Source organism: Phyllostomus discolor, chromosome 9 (assembly GCF_004126475.2).
Source record: "Phyllostomus discolor isolate MPI-MPIP mPhyDis1 chromosome 9, mPhyDis1.pri.v3, whole genome shotgun sequence".
Lineage (NCBI taxonomy): Eukaryota > Metazoa > Chordata > Mammalia > Chiroptera > Phyllostomidae > Phyllostomus > Phyllostomus discolor.
This window is the reverse complement of record NC_040911.2, coordinates 51,263,657-51,286,668: the sequence shown is the minus strand read 5'-3', so window position 1 is coordinate 51,286,668 and position 23,012 is coordinate 51,263,657. Positions and strand designations below refer to the sequence as shown.

The window sequence follows — 23,012 nt, the reverse complement described above, 5'->3', positions numbered from 1 at the left end:
ATTCTCACTAGGTGGGGGTGTTTGTGATATAATCATGAGAAACTTTGATAGATTGTGAGGATAATGACAACTAACATTTATTAAGTACTGATGTGCCAGCCATTGTTCTGGCCACTTAACTCATCTTATCCTCATAAACCTTATGAGATAGACACTAATTAACACTTCCAATTTACAAGTAAGGAATCTGAAGCACAGAGAGATAAGTAGCTGGTCTATGACCACCCATCTGTTGAGTGTTAGAAATAGGGCTCCATAAGTGTAACAGGGACCAGTAACAAAACACTGGGGAGTCCAATAAGTTAACAAAAATAAAAGACATCATTTTTGGATTAAAAGAAGTTGATTTACCAGGTTTCTTCTGAGAAAATTGGGAAGCTGCATTGACTGCAAGGTTAATATCACTAAGTAAGGTTGCTAAAATAAGTTACCATCCCCTGAAGCTACATTCACTGAATAATGGCAAGTCCCCTCTCCAGGCTGATCAGAGAGTCTAGAGAATGGGGTGGAGTTCCAGGAGCCATATTTTCAGAGACCAGGGCAGACTGAAACACAGAAGAGAAGGCTGACCTCATGTTTGGCAGCTGCCCCTCCTCTCCCTGAGCTGGGGATATTCCTCGTGACTTTGATTCAGTTTAGCTTTAAATCCTAGCTCTAGAAATCACCCTTCTCTCTCTCTCTCTCTCTCTCTCTCTCTCTCTCTCTCTATATATATATATATATATATATATATATACACACACACACCACTCAGAGACCTAGTCTTTCTCCAGGATAATCAGCAATGCCTGAAGTAGCAGAAGTCAGTAACCTGGACCTGACTAATGATCACAAGGTCTGGAATTTTGGCAGGCTAAAGACAGCATCTTGACCTAAGTAATTGTTTCAGCTCCTACAGCTGGTTACTTCCCAATGAAACCAGACAGAGGGAAGCTGGAACAGACCTTAGAACTGTCCTCAAGACATGAAACAATGATTTATTACGCTTACCTCACCTTCAACCACTCAGCTCCCAACCCCTCTGCAGTGTCTTGTGACTTGCCCTGTATAATCTGTAACCTGCACTACATCAAGGAGATTGGGCTTTTGAGCATTAGCTTTGCATTCTCCTGGGTGGCACCATTCCTAATAAAATAGTCTTTCTTCACTGCATTTCCCAGTGTTCAGTGTTTGGTTCTGGGACAAACCCTTTCTGCTTGGTAACAAAATCCTATAACAAAGCGGAAGAGTCCCTATCACTTCTGTACTTCTATAGTGTGCTATTATCTCATTCAGTTTTCTCTCTGAGACAGTGATCACTTGAGGTCTAAAGGAAGCCAAAAAAGAAGTGTTAACTTTAAAGTGGTTTTGAATTAAGTGATCAGATATGAGATATCTGAACTAAAATATAATGAATGCCCACTCTTCTTCTATTATATTTGATGGAATTGGGCTACAATTGTCCAGCTCATGCCTGTATTCCACAAATATTTACTGAATTCATGGCTTGGGGGATGAACAATATAGGGGATAGGTAAATCACTGCAGATGTGATGCATTTGTAATGTGCCATAAAGCAGAAATATTTATTTCCTTCAGTGTTTCTTCTTAACAATTGGTGCATAGAGGTTTGTGCTGGCTGTGCTTTCCTGATAAATTTGACAAGTGAGGCGTTCTAGCAGATATTTCTTTTCCAGGAACCATTAAGCTGCCTTGGGACATGATTAACCATGTCCTAAATACAATTAATTGTAGCCAAGATTAACATCTGGAAAATAATATTTAATAATGAATCTTGGTATACTGCAGGAAAAACAAAATGTAATTTTTAGTTTAGGAGTTAAAAGAGTTCAAAGTTCATTTAATTTCAACTTACACTAATGTGCAAAACTCTGCAAATTCTTCCATTATTTACATGAAATAAAATAAGGAAACAAGCACAAATTGCATTTAACATGGCTCCTGGTCATTGGAAGCACTCCGGTATTTCCTCTGCAGAGGCCCACCATTGTGTGTCTGTCACAGCATCATTTCCCAGCAGGCATCCATCTCTCAGCCTCATGAGGAAGCACGTGGTTGACCAAGAGGAAAGAATGGAAGTCTTAGGACTTCAGGATAAAGCCTCTGAGAAGGGGGTCATGAGAGCCGCTCTATTTTCAGAGACCACGTATACTGACTTGTTCAGATACCACTTGTCAGAGACAGAATTAGAATGAGAAATGAGCCCTCAGATCAACATTCACTTTGCATGAGTTTCTTACTTGAAGAAATCTGAGATGTCATTAAACATGTTCAATTGTGGATAAAATTATTCCTCCTTTGGAAAAATAATCTATTAAGTCTTGTGGATTTTAGAAGATATATTTAGTCACTACATATATCTTAGCAGAGAGTCACAGTGTTAATGTAACCAGCTAGGAGTTAACAAAAGAGAAGGGAGCTAGGCTGTTTGAGCCTGACTCAGTGGAAGTTATATTTAATCAGGCTTAGGTCTGGAACTTACAGCTTCAGATACCTTACCATGATGTAAGATGGTGGCCATGAAGAGGAGGTCTCTAGCCTGGGAAAAAGATCAAATTGGATATAGGGAGGATACAACACAAGCCCGCAAAGAGCCAGGAAAAAGATTGGTTTGTTTGAAAAAAAAAAAGCCCAACCACCCCCAAGCCCTAGGTAATATAATCAAAGCTTAACAAAAGCCCATCTCAGTAGCACCTGTTCGTTTGTGCATTTCCCCATTTGTTTACATATTGTCTCTTCTTGCAGCCATACAGGCCTATGGTCAGGCTCCAAGCACAGCTCTAAGCACCAGCTGGAGGCGAGTCCAAGAACAGAGACTAAGCTAGCTGTATGGGGACAGAGACTGAGCTGGATTAAACTTTGGCATTGACTGGACTGAATTGCTGATGCTGGGCCAAAGGCACAGAATCTCTGAATACTGGTACTTTCTCTGGGCTTGGGGAAGAGAATGCTGGACTTCTTCCATAGCAGAATGAAGCTGAGCCATCTGTTTGGTTGTGAATGAGACACTGAGCATTTGGAGGAAGTCCTTAGATATTGCTCCAATAAATCTCACCACTACACCTTATTCTGCCATGTGGTGGTCACTGAAATGCTTTTCTCATGACTCTGTAGAAGAACCCCGTTTAACTGGCAACAACAGCAAAGTGATTTCTTTTGTATCAGTTACTGCCTGACTCAGGTAACTGGTATGAGGAAACTTTCATTCCCTCTTCACAGAAATCACACATATAGATTCACATTAATATCAAGTAGAATAAGAAGCAATGGCAAACCATGCACTTAAGTGGTTTCATGTTAACAAAACTGCTAGTTCTATTTGTGTTTAGATTTCCCTATGTTAATACAATAGAATAAAGCTTGTATTTCAGAGGTTGCTTTGATATCATGGATTCTAATTATTATGTGATCAATGAAGTTTGGTGTGACAAGAAGAAAATTAATAGATGTCCTAAGTTAAATTAGAGTAGGCCAGAAGATGGAAGGAAGGGACGAAAAGGGGTTAATCAGTTAAAAACTGTAGGCCAGCTAATAACACCATTCATATTCCAGAGTATATGTTGGAATTTCTGATTAACTTCCAGGTGGCTAAAAGAATAGCCAGGTTCCATGGAATCCCAGGAGCCTCCACTTCTTGTTTACACATGAACTTTCCAATTTGCTGCCCACAGTTTATCCACATGAGCAAACACTTCTTCCTTGTCTACCCTGTGCCTATTCCAGAACTATTCCTGCATCAGCTTCTCTCACATCCTTTGTCCACAGCCAATGAAAATTCTTTCAGAATGTGTTGTATCTTTCTTCCCCCTACTTGGTATATAAAAAAACTCAACAATTCCAGGACAGTGGACATGCTTGCCTTTTCTGCCTGGCCATGCTGCGAGTGGTTTAGGCTTCATGCTCCAGGACCTGGTATTTTTCCTTTTTTTCTTCCCCTCTATCTTTTTTTCTCTCTCAAATCAATCAATAAAAATAATAAAAAAATACATCAAGAAAAAGACTTTCAGCCATGGAAGTTAAAATTTTTGTTTCACAGGTGTTAACAAAAACATTTAATTCTAATCACTGACACACACATTATCTTAAGGTTTTGCTTTCTTTTATGAATGATTTTGATATAATGTTATCAAAGGGCAAAAACTCTCAGCAAAGTGGAAACAAATAAAAAACATACCTCAACATAATCCAAGCCATATATGACAAACCTATAGCTAACAACATAAGGTACTCAACAGGGAAAAGCTAAAAGCATTTTCCTTAATATCTGGAACAAGACAGGGATGTCCTTTTTCACTTTTTATTCAATACAGTATTGGAAGTCTTAGCCACAGCAATCAGACAAGAAAAAATAAATAAAAGGCATCCAAATTAGAAAGGAAGAAGCAACACTGTCATTATTTGCAGATAACATAATACTATATATGAGAACCCTAAAAATTCCACCAAAAAAGTACTAGAACTGATGAGTGAATTCAGTAAAGTAGCAGGATACAAAATTAATATTCAGAAATTGGTTGCACTTTTATATACCAATAATGAATTACCAGAAAGATAAATTAAGAAAACAATCATATTTACAATTGCATCCAAAAATACCTAGGAATAAACTTAACCAAGGCAGTAAAAGACCCCTGCTCAGAAACTTATAAGATACTGAAGAAAGAAATTGAAGATACAAATAAATGAAAGCATATGTACTTTGCTCATGCATAGGAAGAATTAATATCATTAAAATGTCCATACTACCCCAAACAATCTATAGATTCAATGCAATCTCTATTAAAATGCCAATGCTGTTTTTCACAGAACTAGAACAAATAATCCAAAAATTTATATGGGGCCACAAAGACCCCAAATAACTACAGCAATATTCAGAAAGAATAAAGTTAGAGGTATCACACTACCTGATATTTAACTATACTACAAGGTTATAGTAATTAAAACAGCATAGTCCTGGCATAAAAACAGATATGTAAATCAATGGACCAGAATACAGAGCCCAGTAATAAACCCACACTTATGTGATCAATTAATATTTGACAAAAAGGGCAAGAACATACAATGGGGCAAGGACAATCTATTCAATAAATGGTGCTGGGAAAACTGGACAGGTACATGTAAAAATAGTATTCTGTATACAAGAATCAAAGTGGATTAAAGATTTAAATGATAGACTCAAAACCATAAAACTCATAAAAAAACATAGGCAGTAAAATCTCAGACATTTCTCTTAGGAATATATATATATATTTGATATATCTCCTTGGGCACGGGAAACAAAAAATAAACAAATGCTACTATATCAAACTAAAAAATTTTGCACAGCACAGGAAACCATCAAAAATGAAAAGATGACCCACTGAATGGGAGAAGATATTCACTAATGATATATATGATAAGGGGTTAATATACAAAATTTATAAAGAACTCATACAGCTATGCAATGGAATATTCCTAAGCCATAAAAAAGAATAAAATCATATGTGATAACATGGATGGAGCTAGAGGGTATTATGCTAAATGAAGTAAGTCAGGGAGAAAAAGGCAAGTACCATATGATTTTACTTATATGTAGAATCTAAAGAACAAAATAAACAAAACAGAAAGAGAATCATGGATGCAGAGAACAAACTGATGGTTGCTAGATGAGAGAAGTCATGGAGGACTGCTTGAAAAAGATGAAGGGATCAAGAAATACTAATTCATAGTTACAGAACAGTCATGGGATGTAAAGTACAGCATAGGCAATATAATCAATAATATTGTAATAACCATATATGGTACCAGGTGGGTACTTGAATTATCAGGGAGATCATTTCATAAATTATATAATTGTCTAACCACTACGCTCTATACCTGAAACTAATATAAAACAATATTGAATGTCAACTGTAATTGAAAAAGGAAATTAAAAAAATTATCAAAGGGCAGCTTCACTACTCCCTAAATCCTATTTTAGAAGCTATTAATTATACTTCTTAATATTGTGAACACATTCTCACTGTGTATTGGGAGGACAAAAGTACACTATAATGTATTTAAAACAGTGTTCAGTTTTCTCTGAGACAGTAGTAGAATATTCTTTTCTAAAGGAGGCCATGTAGTAGCATGTATCAGTACTTCATTTCTTTTTATGGATGAATAACATTCCATTGTATGGACAGATTACACTTTGTTTCTCCATCATCATATGATAAACATTTGCATTATTTCTACTTCCTGGCTATTTTGGATAATGCTGCTATGAACAGGTATTGTGCCTTTATCTGAGCTTTACAGAAAAATTAACTTAAATGTGTATATATGAGAATGGAGAACTGTGAATGGTAGAGAAAACAAAAAAGAAGTTATAATATAAAAGTCCATTCATTTAACAAGAGGTTTTTGAATACCTATGGCTAGGCATTTTGGCAGGCACAACGGTAAACAATAATTCCATGTGAGCAGTCATCCACAACAAAGTTTAAAAATCTTGATTAGACTAGTTATTCACTGAAGAAGTATTTAATGAGATGTTATCATGTTAGGTACTGAATAGAGAACAACTCAATCCTAGGAAATGACTTCTTATAAAATTCTCTGTCATTATAAGTTAATTATATTGTAATCAGTCTGGGGAAAATATTGTAACCAAACAAAAGTTACCACTAATTTTCATAATGATTTTTTTGAGATATTAAGATATATTTTCAGTATGGGAACTATATTTTGAATGAACATATTTGCTTTTCCATTTCTTTTCTACCTTTTTCTCTCTTGAAATAGTTTTAAAAAGATAAAGTAAGAATATGCAAAATCTGAAGTTTTAACAGGTCTTATTCTGAATATTCTCAGCAGTGTTCCTATATTGTGACCACACTCAGCTGAAGCACATGGATGAGACAGAATTTGTTTCATAGTGTAAGGAGTACTGAAGGGGACCAAAGTTTTTCCACTATAAGCTGCCTTCCATGAAGATGATTTTAAGCGTTATTAGGAAACAAAAGACTCAGAAGAATCTATGCACCTCTCCCCTTTCCAGCCCAAGAGATTCAGATGGAAAAATCTGCTTCAGGAACTATAGCATAATCATTAGACAAGAATACTCCAAGCAGGAACCTGTCTATTATATCTCCCCAATCCATGACTCTCTGCCCTGCTTTCATACTTTGTCCATAGTATCACATATGCCCAATTTTGCCTCAGTGACTTCAGAATTTTCATGCTTTGTGAATTCCCCATGTTCACATATTAAAATTTTGCTTTCTGCTGTTAATCTGTCTCTGTTCATTTGATTACAAGCCCAGCTAAAAGAACCTGGAAGGTGGGAGGAAAAGTATTTTTCTTTAGTTCCCATGTATTTACTTCTATCCAGCAATCATTAACCACTTTTAAATAGAGTCTCTGTTTGCCTGTGCTTTTTTCCCTTTTTATATTAAATAGAAAGTCTGTGAAATTAGGCAGATTCAAATGATCAGCAGTCTGAAAATTAATGTCACTGAGGTGTCCAAGTTAAAATTTACAAGCCAGTTGCAAAAAGGAGCCTCAATTAAAGTTCATTTAAAGTGTGTAAGTAGCCCTGGATGGTGTGGTTTAATGGATTGAGCGCCTGCCTGTGAACCACAGGGTTGCTGTCTCCATTCCCAGTCAGGGCACAAGCCTCTGTTGTGGGCCAGGTCCCCAGTAGGGGGCGTGTGAGAGGCAACCACACATGGATGTTTCCTACTCTTTCTCCCTCCCTTCACTTCTGTCTAAAAATAAAATAAATAAAATCCAAAAAGAAATAATAAAGTGAGCATATTCAGAGTTGTGCAACCACTTCCATGATCATTTTTAGAACATTTTCATCACTTCAAAAAGAAACTTTGTGCTCATAAAAGAGTTACTCCTCATCAGAATCTGCCTGAACCCACCCTCCCCACCCTGGCACTCTGCAGACCTAATCTACTGTCTATCACTGCAGATGTAACTCTTCTGGACGTTTCATATAAATGGAACCATACAATATGCGGCCTTTTATGTCCAGCTTCTGCTTTCAAAGTTTCATCAATGTTTCAGCATATGTCAGTACTTCATTCCTTTTTATAGCTAAATAATATTCCACTGTACAGGCATGTGACATTTAGTTTTTATCAGTTGATGGGCATTTATCAGTTCATTGGTGGTTTCCAGTTTTTAGCTATTATAAATAATGTTGCTATGAACATTTGTCTTGAAGTTTTTGTGTGGACATATGAGGGGGAACCCAAGAAAAACTGAAATTACCTTCTGGAATGCGGACCTCTTTGTAGTACAGGCTTCCCCTGCTAGGTGAGTGCTCTAGGAACCCATCTGATTCAGTGTACCAGCCAGCATTGTGGTGAGAAGTTGCATTCAGTTTCAGTGAAGTTTTTTGAAGACTCGTTCAGTGCATTTGCCCATTTCATGATGGGTGATTTACGAACACACCTGTCCACACTACACTGAGTGTTCAGCAGTTTTTGACCAAAACCACATGACCTCCATGCCCAACCTTCCCTATTCACCCAATCTCACCTCCAGTGACTTTTTTTTGTTTCCTCAGATGAAAAACATCTTAAAAGGGGAAGGTTTTGCTGATGTGGAAGAGGTGAAACAAAAAATGGCAGAAATACTAAAAAGCATTAAAATTGTTCAAAAACTGTTTTGAGTAGTAGAAAAAACATCTCAATAGGTCTACTGCATCAAATAGAGAGTTCTTTGAAGGTGACTGAAATTTACATGTATAAGAGTAAACACACAATTTTTTATAAATAAATTCTGGCTTTATGAGGCCCTGCCTCAGTACTTTTTTACTTTCTTGAGCAATGAGGACCTCTATAGAAGAAAAACAACTACCCTGGCTTTCGTTTGTAAACTGTTAAAACATAAATTAGAAGGAAATGTAAGTTGTTGAGAGTGACTTTACAATCTGGAAAATGGGTGCTCCTGTGACAATATACTTATTTATAAGCTTAGAGCCAGGCCTCAATACTTTGATAAGTTAGCAACTAGCAGAGCCTGATGCACATTTGATGCTCATACAACATTTGTTGAACATTTAACTACAACAGTCTTCACAATATTTAGGTTTAAAATTTGAAATCCTGGATAAATTAAGTAATATTCTGGTATAGAGTAGTCCTGTGTATTCTTAGGTGCTTTTGTTTCCTTCTCTGTAAAGTGAGGATAGAGTCTGGATTAGTGTGAGGATCAATTTGTTAACTCATATAACGTGCATAGAATAGCACCCCCCATGGTAAGTTTCGATAATGATGAGCTATTTTGCAGCTACACTTTGAAGCTTAGAAATACAGGACACACCTCTTAAGCTATGCACAAGCTGTACACTTTGTTAATAGTAGTACTTAGTGGTTTTTGATCTGAGTTCCCTGGGTTCCTTGTAAGTGTTTCAAAGAGTTCAGTGAACACTTAAAAGAACTGTACCAACACCCTTCATGTACACAGATGTCTTAAATACCATACTGCAATTTGGGGGGCATCACCAATGTATTAATTTTTGCTGCTGTGTTCCTTATTTTCTTTGGCCTTCTGCTCACATCTATATATATGTATATTTCTCTTCCCCCTACATTTTATTATGATAAAGTTCAAACATACAACATACTAGAAATAATTTTATAGTGATTTAAATGCTTGAATATCCACCATCTAGATTTTGCCATTACCATTTTATTGTACTAACATATCTATCTACCTATCCATCTTATTTTTGATGCATTTTGAAGAAATTGCAGACACTAGTACACTTCTTCCTAAATACTTCAGCATGCAGCTCTTTGTCTACAGATTAATATTTGTTCACAGTTTTTTATATAAAATTTAGATCCCAAGAAACACAAATACTAAGCTAAGTGTATATTTTCTGAGTTTCGACATATATATGTATCCGTGTAACCCAAACTATCAAGATATTATGTGATATTTCAAGTTCTGGCAGATGTGTTATTTGGAAGGAAGGTTGTAGAGGAGCACCAGCCATTGTTTAGATGGCAGCACCTGTCTCACAGTATAACTGTAAAGGGAGGCCCAAAGGCACAGGGGATGCAGTGCCCTATGCAGTGGGCTGGCGGGGCGGCTGTCCCCCATACAGGTGAGCCCAGGCTCTTGTCATGTTGGGGACCGCCCTGCCTGGTCTCAGGAAGCTGTAGCCCCCTGTGACTTAGGCTGAGTGAGAGACCTCTGGACCAGGAGCCACTAAGGAGACAAAAACTTATTTCCCTGGCATGAACGTTGCCTGTTCTGTGCCTAAACCTCCTAAGCTTGATCAGTTAGCCAATGACGGGTAAGATTTCCCATGGAGGGAATCGCCTAAGACAGGCATGATCATGTGGAGGCTTCTGGGAAGAGACTTGAGGCTATGGAAATGAAGGGGTGATGGACGTCAACCCCTGCCCCCTCGGCTTTGGCAAAGCCTGAGTCCTTGTTCTTAGATGTGAGAAATCCAAGTCTTCTCCTGGCTGCCTTTGTCTTCTTTGTTAACTCAGGCCTGAGGAAATAGCAGGGGCGGTGCAGCCCAGACCAGAGACTGCAGGCCCCTGGGGTAATCAGGCCTGGGACATAGAATATGCAAGATCCTGTGAGATCTGTTTGCTGGAGGATGTTATTAGATTAGAATTTGTAGGCACAGACAGGAAACTAAAACTGCCCTTTGAGCCCTGTTACTCCTTTCAAATGATAAAATTCCAAGCTCTGCCCAGAATCACAGTGGGGGTTCTGTCTGCACCTTTGTAAGTCACCTACTTCTTTTGATCTTTTCTGCCAGACTGTGAATCCACACACTAAGTCTGTATTCTCAATAAAAATCTGCTTCGGAATAGATACGGGGCACTCTCCACTTGAGAGAGTGGCCATTCTGTCCCTATTTCCCCACAGGACCTGGTTGTCTCTGTGTATGTATTTCTCGTGTTTTGATGAGCATCTGCAGCAGGAATGGACACTGCTGGCCGGTATCCATCACATTGTCACACAGTAACTGTCACATCCTCGCAGGTAAAAATGTGACACATTTTTGTGCTAGACATTATTTGTGTCTTTAAAAATTTAAATGTCTTTCAGACTTCATGTTATGTTAAGAACTTAAGTTGTTAGAGGCTATTAAGAATTCAACTTGGAAAAACATTGTTATGGTTCTTTTCACATTTCTGCATAATTTAACATAAAATGTCTCATGTGAATATAAGGCAAACAACAGTGACAACAAAAGCCCAGTTTTTGCTACCATTTGCTACTACTCATCTACATAAACCAGAATATTCTCATACACCCCCACCCCAGCAGGAAAAAACTGGATGTTGAGTCTAGTGAAACACTCAATCGCCATCTATGATCATGGAATTTCAGTTTTGTTTTATTCAAAATGGCCCCACAGAACTTATAATAAGTAAATATGATCAATGTGATATCTAGAACATATTTAACTCTAATAAATTACCACTTTGGTATGATATGTTTATTCTAATAAAGTACCACTTTGATTTGGCATTTGATATAAACGGCATTTGGTCCTGTGGCTACAAATTTTGTAAACTGATTCTAGCTTTTAATCTGGGTTCTCTGGAGCCTGGTGTATCTGGGGGTCAACTGAGGGGCCACAGAGGAGAGCAGGAGAGGCTAAGGGCCAGTAGTTGGGCTCCTCACTGCCATTGATCCCTCCTCACTGTTGTCACCCCACACAGAACACTGTTTGAATAAGGGGTCTTACATCTAAGAAATAGTGGAAAAGTATTGCTTTAATTCAGTAAAACATTATTATTATTCTTTTTACCATGTATGGTTCAAGGGCTTGATTTTCAAAGACTTCAAAATGAACCTAACAATAGTTAGTGAATGGGAAATATTATCAGAAACTAGTGTGACATGCTTCAGGGACAAGGACTTGGAGCCCCATCTAGTCTGAGTCTTCTCTTCCGTACAAAGTCTGAGGATTCAATGAGGTGTCACATGGGAATCCAGGAGGATTTTCCACTCAAGGGAGTAGTTTTTCTGAAAGATTTAAAAAATCCATTTATACAGTGTAAGAGAATGGAAAACATATAGGTTGGTCTCTGCCCCTGACTCCTGGCACAGAGCTCCTGAAACCCTTGTAGTCTCTTAAATCATAAGAACACTAAGAGCATCTTTCACTCTACTATTTAGTCTTTGATCCCAGGTCCTGACATGAAACTTCTAAATGCCTTGGAATATACTGAATTATAGGGATCTTGTTTGTTCTGGTCAGGTGATTCTGGAGGGATACCCGAAGCCACCCAGGACTGATCACCAAAAGGATCAAGCCATGATTTCAGTCCCACTCCCTCGGTCTCCAGGAAGAAGAGAGGGGGCTAGAAATGGAGTTAATGATGGATCATGTTTACATGACCAAGATCCCATAAAAATTCCAGAAGTACAGGGTTTGGAGAGCTCCAGGTTAGTGAATACATGCATGTACCTGAAAGGTAATGGCACCCAAACTCCTGTTGGTTATTCATCTGTATCCTTTGTCATATCTTTTAATAAACTGGTAAACATAAAAATAAGTATTTTCCTAAGTTCTGTGAGCTGCTCTAGCAAATAACTGAACCCAAGAAGGAGGAGATCATGGGTACATCTGATTTGTAGCCAAGTTGGACAGAAGTTGTAGGTAACCTGGGGACCTACTACTTATAAGTGGCCTCTAAAGTGGGGCAATCTCATGGGTCTGAGCTCTTAACTTTTGGGTCTGACACCATCTCCAAGTAGATAGTATCAGAATTGAATTAAATTGCAGGACAACCAGCTGGTATCACAGAGAATAGCTTGGTGGGGGAAAAAAAATCCTCCTCCACATCTGGAGTCAGAGTGTTGTGAGTGTGGCAGTCATGTGAGAGTAAAAGGCAGACACACAGGAGGAAAAGTAGAGGTTTTCTACTCACACAGAAACATGGGAGCTAAGTAAAACTTCTCAAATATTCCTTCTTAAGAGGAGGGTTTCCAAAGAGCATAGAAGACATGGGTAATCAGGGGTTGACCAACTCACACCGAGATATCTGACCTACCTACATTGCCCTGCCACTAAATTTATTCTTCATACCTAAAAAAATATTGTACCATTAACAGGAACACTTTCAACTCTGCAGATTGAGAAAATATAACTGAAAATAAATTTGGCTAGAAATAAAGGTCAAATGGGAGTTAAGAGGAATATGTATGTGTACCCAGATGGTTGATTACATATTTGATGATTCAATAGCACATAGTAACACACACATTTTAAATTGTAGTTTCTTCTATTTTAAACTGACCTACAAAAAAGTCAACTTTGAAGTTGAAACTTCATTTTTGCTAATAACTTCTGGATTTTCCTGAAAGCTTAGATTCAAGGACTTGAGAGCCATGAGCTCCAAGTCAGTGTTAGAGAAAGGACTCCTGACAGATGGCAAAGGCACACAGAGATGTAGCATAAAGTCACTTTACCTTTCTCACTGCTCTTTTTTTCTGGATAGTCTCTGTCTTTGAGAGTATTGTAAAACCAGTTATTCAAATGGATATACTCCCAGAGACTCATGATGTAAAGACATTGGTACAAAGCATAAGAACCTACACTCTTAGCTGTAGAGCTTCAAGTTACACTAAACAAAGTCTAATATTATAAATATATTCTAAAGATCCAATTTTCTCTCTCCCAAAATAGCAGCTTCCAAGAAGCTTTATTATTAGGACTTAGAGGAAATGCATTTTGAGGTATAATGCAGTAGAGATTGTTTTTAAGGTTCAGAGTGCAAGGTGGGAAACTGTATCAAATATAAACTCTGGTCATTTGCACAGCTTGCTTGATACTTCAAAGACACTCATTTTTACCACAAGTACAATACTGGAAGCTCAGTTACAGTGATTGTTCCACAACTCCTCTAGCCATGTCAGTCTTGGTGCTGGACAGTGCATTCTGGCTGCCCTGGCCTAGCACAGCCTCTGGTCAGGGCCATGGATGTGGCCACTGACTGGGCCGGTAGGGCAGTGTGATGGGGTGGGAAACATGGCTGCATGGGGACAGGCTGCCTGGCCATTAGCAAAACTGATCTTCCCTCTCATCTGGGATCTGGCCTGCAGTTTACAGAGTGCGCCTGCCAGTCTGGAGCAACGGATGAGAAGAGCAGATGGGGAAAGTGGAGTCAAATGTGTAGACAGCAGGAACAGAAGAGCTGGTCCCTGCAGTGCCTCTGACTCACTAGTGGTTTCTGAGACTCAGAACGAATTTCCCTTTCTTGAAGTCACCTGAGTAAGTTTCCACTCCTTGCATGCCAAATAGCATAATATAGACCTTAATTGTTTTTTAATTTTTATAGAATACACGCATTATAATTTGGAAGCTCCCATTCGTGAGTGTATATGTTTGCAGGCTTGGAGAATGGCACGTGTCTGTGGCTGGTTGAGTACATAAATGCATGTTTAGACTTTCACCTATAGTTGACAAGAGGACCCCTGGCCAGCCTTGACCAGTGTTCCCATTACTTTTCCTGCTCTGATTATTTCTTCCCTGTAATCTTTTTCTTTTTAGATTGAGATATAATTCATATAATATAATTTCACATAACATAAAGTCGAACATTTTGAAGCATACAATTCAGTATTTTTTAGTATATTCATAAGTTTGTTTAACCATCACTATTATCCAATTCCAGAACATTCTCATCATCCTCCAAAGAAACCCTATACTGTTAGTAGTCATTCTCATTTTCTCCCAGCTTCAAATGCCTGGCAACCTCTAATCTACTTCCTATCTCTATGGACATCTCTATCGCTATTCTGGACAATAATATTCACTATGTCATGTATCACATTTTGCTTCTTCATTCAGCATTTTATGAACACTGTTTGTTTTTGCATTTTTGGGCCATTAGGAGTAATGCTGCTGTGAGCATTGGTGCGTAAATCTTTGGGTGGATATAAGTTTTAAATTCTCTTGGGTATATATCCAGGAGTGGAGATTCTGGATACCTCTGTGTTTAAGCTTTTGAGGATCTGTGAGACTGCCCTTAGGTTATTCATCAGCAGTACAGCCATACAGAATTTCAGCATCACTGAGAAGCATCTCTTCCCCCAAATATTCCTGTGGTTCCTGCCATGAAACAAGTTACTTTAACAGGGTTTAGAATTACTCCCTTCATAATAAGCAGTAAGCCTCAAAAATCAGTACTGTTGAGCAATGCATTTAAGTGCCACTCGGAGCTTTTCCCCACTCCTACACCCAAATCTAAACCAGCCTGGTTCTTGTGGACTGAGTGATTCATTCAGCTGTGGAATGAAAAGAAATGTATCTACTAAATGACATAAGAGTAACCACAGCAGTATCTCCACAAATGTAAACTTAAGGGCATGGCCAATATAAAAAGGCAAGTGTTCAAGGAACTGTTAAGCATGTCAGGAAATGAGAAATTTTAAATACTTTTCTGGTTAAGAAAAATTTTAGTTAGCTAATAGTTTCTTTAGCATATGCAGTAGAAGCCCATTAAAACCTTTGGTGGTCACTTCAGGGAGCACTTCATGGAGCAGGTCTGTGCTGCACCCCTATGTTTTACTATGCTCTTTGGAGCTGAGGATATAGCTGCTGCTCATCAAATGCTCCCAGACTGGGGGTGAAGGTGGAGGTATGGGGGTGTAGTCAGTTCTTGGTTGTGATCAGAAGGAGGTTTTAAGTAAATCTTACTAGTACCATCAGCCCTCCCCCAACTCATCCCAGAGACCCTCTTCCCTCCTCTGGAGAACTCCCTCTCTCCACCTACTTATATATGATTTGAGGCCCTTCCTCCTGAAACTAACTTCTGAAGACTGAACTTCCTGGGTTCAGGACTCTCCTCTCTCTGAAATTGTTCCAGTGTGTTTAATCATTTCCAAGGCTTTGTATACCATCAGAGGGCTGATAACTTCCACACCTGTATCACCAGTCTCACTGTGAGCCCCAGGCTCCAACCAATTGTCTGCTTGAACTCTCCCCTTAGACATCCCTTTGGCATCTCAAACTTAACTTTTCCAAATGGAAGCCTAGTATCTTCCTCTGTTCTTCCATAAACAACTTCTCCCTGTTTCTCCATATTAACAAATAGCTCCATGACCCACTGCATTGTCATCTTTAATCCCCCCTTTCCTCTGCTGTCCTCATGGATCCAATTCACCACCTGACCCAAGGCACCCCACAAGGGTCTCTGCCTTCTTCTGTTAATTCTTCATACTGTAATCAGAGTGACCCTGACAATCTCATTCATGGAGCTGATGGGCATTCATTGCATTTGGAAGAAAATCTAAGTTCCTTGGTATGGCCTTCAACACTTGGGAGGGTCAGGCAGCAGCCACCTTGTTCACCAGTTTATGGCTCCTCTGCCATCACCTATCTGCTTCCACAGTGGCTTCCTATCATGCCTGGGATACACCCACTGCCTCCTCCTTGTGCCCTTGCCATTGGTCCCTCTCAGTGCCAGTCACAAGGTGATGGTGTCTGATTGCCTATGGATGAGAAAGGGCTGGGGATGGCCATACAACTGCTTTCTCCTTGAAATTGGTATTTACAGTATAGCTCCATTAGTTGGTTCCTAACATTGTGAATTCCCAGGTTTTATGCTTATGGAATCTTTTCTATGTGTATGCATTTTTAGAATGTATAGACTAAAAATGTAAAAGTGCTGATTAATTGCTGTCCAAAAAGTCATATAAAACTAGCTAAATAATTTTTGTTATCAAAACAGCAAATATTTCTAGAACTTTTTGATTAACATTTTCCTGGGGGACAATTATTCTCTAATAGTTATAGAATGAATCTAAAATATCAATGAACAATCAGCCAGCTTCAGCACCAAGGCCTTTTTCTTATTTCTTATTTCTCTTCATTACATTTTTCATCAAATATTTACTTATTATATTAAGTACCATCTACTTTCAAGGTCCTAATTTACTTCTGTGTATCACTTATTACTTCAAGTAAGAGCTTGGACTTGACTGCAGTTTTTGATATTATTTTAACTTGGGGTCCCTGCTACAAAATTAAAATAGAAAAAGTAATATCTAATTACATTATAATTTACAGATATACCTACGTATATCTATATAAGCAAAAATGAATAGAACTGAATAGACCCTGTATAAGCAAAAACGAATAGAACTGAAAACAATGATCAGGGCGAAATGAATACAACAGGCTTCTGATTCTTCCCTGAAACAGTGATTCCTTGGATTTTCAATTTTCTATCTACTAAACATGCCTCATTTTAAAAGCTGATTTCTGTAGTGAGATGGTAATTATTTGTTCCTTGCATTCAAGAGATGTTAGTAACACTGGGAGCACAGCACCAATGTGTTTGCAATCATTTAGTCCTATCTTCAAAGTGGCCTGGGCCTGGCCCAGAGCAGACTTACTATTGTGCGCAGTCGATCAGCTGGTATTCATTTGACCTCTCAAAGCATGCTTTCACACCTTCATCATCCCAAAGTTTCTTCACATGATCAAAGAATTCCTAAAATTTGAAAATGTTATTAATAAGAGAATGCAGGTGTTATAATCCTTCAAAAAGTTAAAAATAAAAAGAAACTGCCCTCCAAAGTTTACAGGTAGCGCATGAATTATTTTTTTTGTGGAAGTCTACTTTGCATATGGTAAAATACAGATTTCGCATTCTGTGTAATGGAAAATGGATGTATATGTGTTATCATTGTGCAAATTAACCTGTCAGTCATCTTCAACATTTCAGAAATTTCCCCAAAGTGAGACTGCAAGACAGAAGTTAATGACATTCATTAACTAGAAGCACAACTAAATAACAATTTTAAAGTTTTTAGTATTCAATAATTTTAACTAGTGGAACTGCCACTTCAGCAATGAAAAAAATGCCTATTTTAATGGTAAGTTCTGTTTTAGCTGCTTTAAATTTTCTATGTGAGCCATGACTATGAATAGATGTAGTTGAGCAGGTAGGTTACAACTGGCCCAGAAGCATTAGGCACTTAAGAATGAGACCTTTAAAGTCACACCCTTTATGGACAGTAATTTATTGTTTTTTGGCATTAAAGAAAAAAACAACCACCATGAGTTAAGTGTGAACTGTGATTGTTGGTTCACTCAAATGTGTGTGAGCACAGTGCTTAGTTTCATCCATTACAATGAGGAGCATACTTGAAGCAAAAACTTTCCTTATTGAAAAGTCAAAGGTGGCTTTAGGAATTCATATTGCCAAAATTACCCAAACTAACTTAATACTGTTATGAAAACAAATTTCTACATGTTAGTTAATTGTTCATAAGTAGAAATTTTCATAAAACACTTTGTTACAATATTTACAACTCTTTCCATATCAGTCATTTGTCCCTCATGGCAACCCCAGAAGCACCCATTCCATCTTTGCATGGAAGTGTCTGGAGTTACCCAACCAGAAAGCAGCTGCGGTCTTCTTTTTTTGTATATTTTATTGATTATGTTATTACAGTTGTACCATTTTTTTCTCCCCTTTATCATCCTCTACCCTGCAACCCCCTTCCACCAACTTTGCTCACCCACCTTAGTCCACATCCATGGGTTATACATATAAATTCTTTGGCTTCTCCATTTTCTATACTATTCTTAACCTCTCCCTGTCTGTTTTCTACCTACCATTTATGTTTCTAATTCCCTGTACCTTTTTCCCCATTGTCCCTCATCCCCACTGATAACTCTCCATGTGATCTCCATTTCTGTGATTCTGTTCCTGTTCTGGTTGTTTGCTTAGTTATTTTTTTTTTTAGGTTTAGTTGTTGATAGTCGTGAGTTTGTTGTCATTTTACTGTTCATATTTTTTATCTTCTTTTTCTTAGGTAAGTCCCTTTAACATTTCATATAAGGGCTTGGTGATGATGAACTCCTTTAACCTGACCTTATCTGGGAAGCACTTGATCTGCCCTTCCATTCTAAATGATAGCTTTGCTGGATAGAGTAATCTTGGATGGAGGTCCTTGCCTTTCATAACTTGGAATACTTCTTTCCAGCCCCTTCTTGCCTGCAAGGTTTCTTTTGAGAAATCAGCTAACAGTCTGTGGGTAACTCCTTTGTATGTAACTGACTCCTTTTCCCTTGCTGCTTTTAAGATTCTCTCATCTTTAATCTTGGGTAACATAATTATGATGTGTCTTGGTGTTTTCCTCCTTAGGTCCAATTTTTTTGGGACTCTCTGAGCTTCCTGGATTTCCTAGAAGTCTATTTCCTTTATTAGACTGGGGAAGTTTTCATTCATTTGTTTTTTCAAATAAGTTTTCAATTTCTTGCTCTTCCTCTTCTCCTCCTGACACACCTATGATTTGGATGTTGGAAGGTTTAAAGTTGTTCCAGAGGTTCCTAAGCCTCTCCTCATTTTTTTAAATTCTTGTTTCTTCATTCTGTTCTGGTTGAATGTTTCTTTCTTCCTTCTGCTCCAAACTGTTGATTTGAGTTCTGGTTTTCTTCCCTTCACTGTTGGTTCCGTGTATATCTTTCTTTATTTCATGTTGCATAGCCTTCACTTTTTCCTCTATTTTGTGACTATACTCAGTCATTTCTGTGAGCATCCTGATCACCAGTGCTTTAAACTCTGCATCTGATAGGTTGGCCATCTCCTTACCGCTTAGTTCTTTTTCTGGAGTTTTGATCTGTTCTTTCATTTGGACCACATTTCTTTGTCTTGGCACACCTGTGACATTGTAAAGGGTGGAGGCTTAGATATTTGCCAGGGCTAGGCAACCCCCCTTGCTGCGTTGTGGGACTGTATGTGGGGGAGAGGTCCAAGAGGGAATAATGCCACTTGCTGTGCTCTCAGCCTGCTTTCAGTCACTTCCCCACTACCCAAGTAAATCTGGCCCTTTTGTTGCTGGTTTCCAGATGTGTGGGTTTGTGTATGTTCTAGGACCCCATGGGTCTTTCTAACTAACTTGCCTGTAAGGCTAGGAGTTTCTCCCACTGCTGCAACTCCCACAGGTTTTACAGCCAGAAGTTTTGAGGCTCTACTTTCCTGGTGCTGGAACCCTGGGTTGCGAGGTCTGTCTCACTCCCCAGTTGTTCCTCCCAGCTTATCCTCACATGAATGTGGGACCACCTGGTCTTCTAGCCATTGCCTTGACAGTGCGTCCGGCAGTTGAGGTGTTTATGTTCCTCACAGCTGCCATGATTCCTAAGAGTCAGCATAGAGTCTTTGGAGGAAAAAAATTAAGAGTTGCTATTTTTCTTAGAGATTTACAATTCCATAAAAAGGTGTATCCGAGTATTGTGGGGCCTGATGATTATCCAGTTTGGAGCACTCCTTGTAAAATTAAAAATAAAATTAAGAATACAAATTAGGTATAACATCTTGGAAGGGGCAGTAGGAGTGAGGGGCTCCAAGTTTAAGCTTTATTATGTTCTAGTATGTCTAATTCTAACTTCCCAGAATTAGGAACAGCCTTTAAAATTATGCCATATGCCTCTGTATCTGTTGTCTGTCAGTCTGTCTGTTACCATTATCAACAAATCCAAACTGTACACAGTTAACAATGAATGGACAATGTCCACAGGAAGGAGAGTAGCTGAACCCCTCAGTTTTTATTGTCTCCCTAGATTTTTGTTTCCTTTTGGAATCTCCCACTGCTACCTCATCAATCTACTGGAATTTGTAGGCTTCCTGAAAAAATATTTCCTTCTAAGAGCCATGTGAAGACACATGCATGCACCGCATTGCAAGAGAATACTCCGTTCTGTTACTCCTGAGATGGTCCTGGCAGAGAGTGATAACCCCTGAGTCATGGTGGTATTTGGAATTGAGCCGCATTTTTCTCCCCTACTGCAAAACTCCAGTGTAGTGGACCCTTCAGTAAAGTTTCTGACTGTCTTTAGTGTCAGAATTGTTTTTTCTTTAACAGTGTGAGCTAATGCCTTTGAGACAGAATTACAGATGAGTTCTTGGCCAAAATTCAAGACACATGGTTTCTGGGGTACATGTTGATAGGAATAGTAAGGCAGGAATTGTGGGAACTATGATTTTATTTTATTTTTTAAATATTTTACAATATGAGAGAGAAATATTGATCAGTTGGTTGCCTCTTGCACATGCCCCAGTCCGTGGAACCCACAACCCCAGGCATATGACCTGACAGGGAACTGAACCAGTGACCTCTGCAGGTTGATGCCCAACTGACTGGGCTACACCAGTTAGGGCTGGGCACTGTGGTTTTAAAACAGATGCTTTGGACAATGCCAAGGAAACACCAAAGCAACAACAATCTCTCTTTAACTTCTACATTGGTAAACAAAGATGTTGAAATAGAAGATAGCTGGGTCCCCAGGATTCTTAGTGTCTGCTTTTTAATGGGGTTTAAAGCTTCATCAAAAATTCCAGGGCTGCTGATACTATTGCCTCTTCAATATTTTATTAGGAAAAACTTACAAAAGTAGAGAGAATCACTCCACAGGCACTCATTTCTCAGCTTCCCTATTTATCAACACTCAGCCAATTTTTTTTATCTGTATCTCATGCCCTTTTTTCCACCTTTATTATTTGGTAGCAAATCTCCTAGACAGCATTTGTTCTATTTCAACATTATTTTGAAAAAATAAAGGGTTTTGAAAATCATAGTCACCATGCCACTACCTCAACTAAAAATACACAAACAAGTAAAGAAATAATTCTGTAAAACCATTAAGTAAGTCAGTGCAGCTTTTCAGCTATAATTAAAAACTTGCCCAGAGCCAGGCTAGAATTCTCATACATTTGCACAACAACTGGGAAATAAATATGAGGAATAATTTTGTATGTCTCAATTAGTAACTAAGATGAATAATACCAAAAAGATAATTTGTGTTGTATGTGCATATGTTTGGAAAAAAAAGTAATCCACAGTGAAATGTGATCTATTTTTGACATCTGAGAGTATATAGAAATTGAGAACATAAAAGGAAATTACTAAGTGACATTACTTAATTTTTTCTGTATTATTGAATATGAGACTCATCTTGGGTTATTCATATATTTATCAAATAAAATGCATGAACATTTGTGTTACTTTTACTCAAAAGAGTTCAAATTGTGTTAGAGAAAATATGATATCAAATCTAAACCTACTTTTTAAAAAGCAAGGATTTAAATTTTACAGCATAACTTGGATTTTTAAGTAATAAAATTAAAACACACATGCTGTCTATATCTCCTTTATATATAAAGCATATCCAAAACTAACTTGGAATTTGCAGGTTACAAATGCCTGGCAGTGTCCTTGGAATTTGAGAAACAATTTTCTTCTTTTGCTTTTGAATTCTTCATAATGCTCTAAAACACAAATAAATGTATGTATGATAAGACATAGCAGAATAAAATTATTGCATGATATCTCTGCTAGTATCATACAATAAAATACCTTTTTGCTTACAATGACACTTCAAGTATATTTTTTATTTTGAAATAGGGAATCAAAAGCACATTTCTTATCTCTTGAAATGAATGTTGTCCAGTGGTTTGTAGTGAAAGCTCCCGCCATACACACAAGGCTCAGCAGAACTGCTTTCATTCAGTGCCTTGTCCTGAGGCTAGTGGAAATTGTCACTGCACTGAGTATGAAAATACTATTCCTGGCACATGGCTCATGCCACAATATTCTTTCTAGGATGACTTATGGATATTCTTCTAATTCTAGCGTCAGAGATACTTTTTTGCATCTTTCAAGCACTGCTTTCTATGTCTTATTATTAATTTTTAATCCTGTGGTCCCTGTGACTTTCTACTGAGCCTTTTTACATCACTGAGTGGAGAAATCACGTGTCAGGGTCATTCCTGGCATGGGTATAGGGCTTTGCATTATGCTCTGGGTACTAACTTCACATCCATTTTCACATGACTTACTTTCCTGTTCTAGCTTCATTCCCTTGTATTCTCTGAAATTGGTATTTTCTGAATAAAGGTATTTTATTAACTTGTTTCATAACTTTGTCAGCAGCACTAAATCTTTTCTAGGACAAACTGAAGCATAAATAAATGTTTTACCTCAGTTTTCATTGGAACACAGTGAGGAATACCCACTATTATAATCAATGGACCTTAAAA

At 38.1% G+C, this 23,012-nt stretch overlaps 1 protein-coding gene across 2 annotated transcripts in view; it reads right to left on the bottom strand.

Moving 5' to 3' along the window:
- The window catches only part of GNAL (G protein subunit alpha L), a 168,467-nt gene that overhangs the window by 36,849 nt on the left and 108,606 nt on the right, over nucleotides 1-23,012 (bottom strand). For both annotated transcript variants that reach the window (XM_028524747.2, XM_036009326.1), the window contains exon 5: nucleotides 17,362-17,459. In XM_028524747.2, the coding sequence (XP_028380548.1) occupies nucleotides 17,362-17,459 (98 nt within the window). The remainder of the gene's footprint in view (nucleotides 1-17,361; nucleotides 17,460-23,012) is intronic.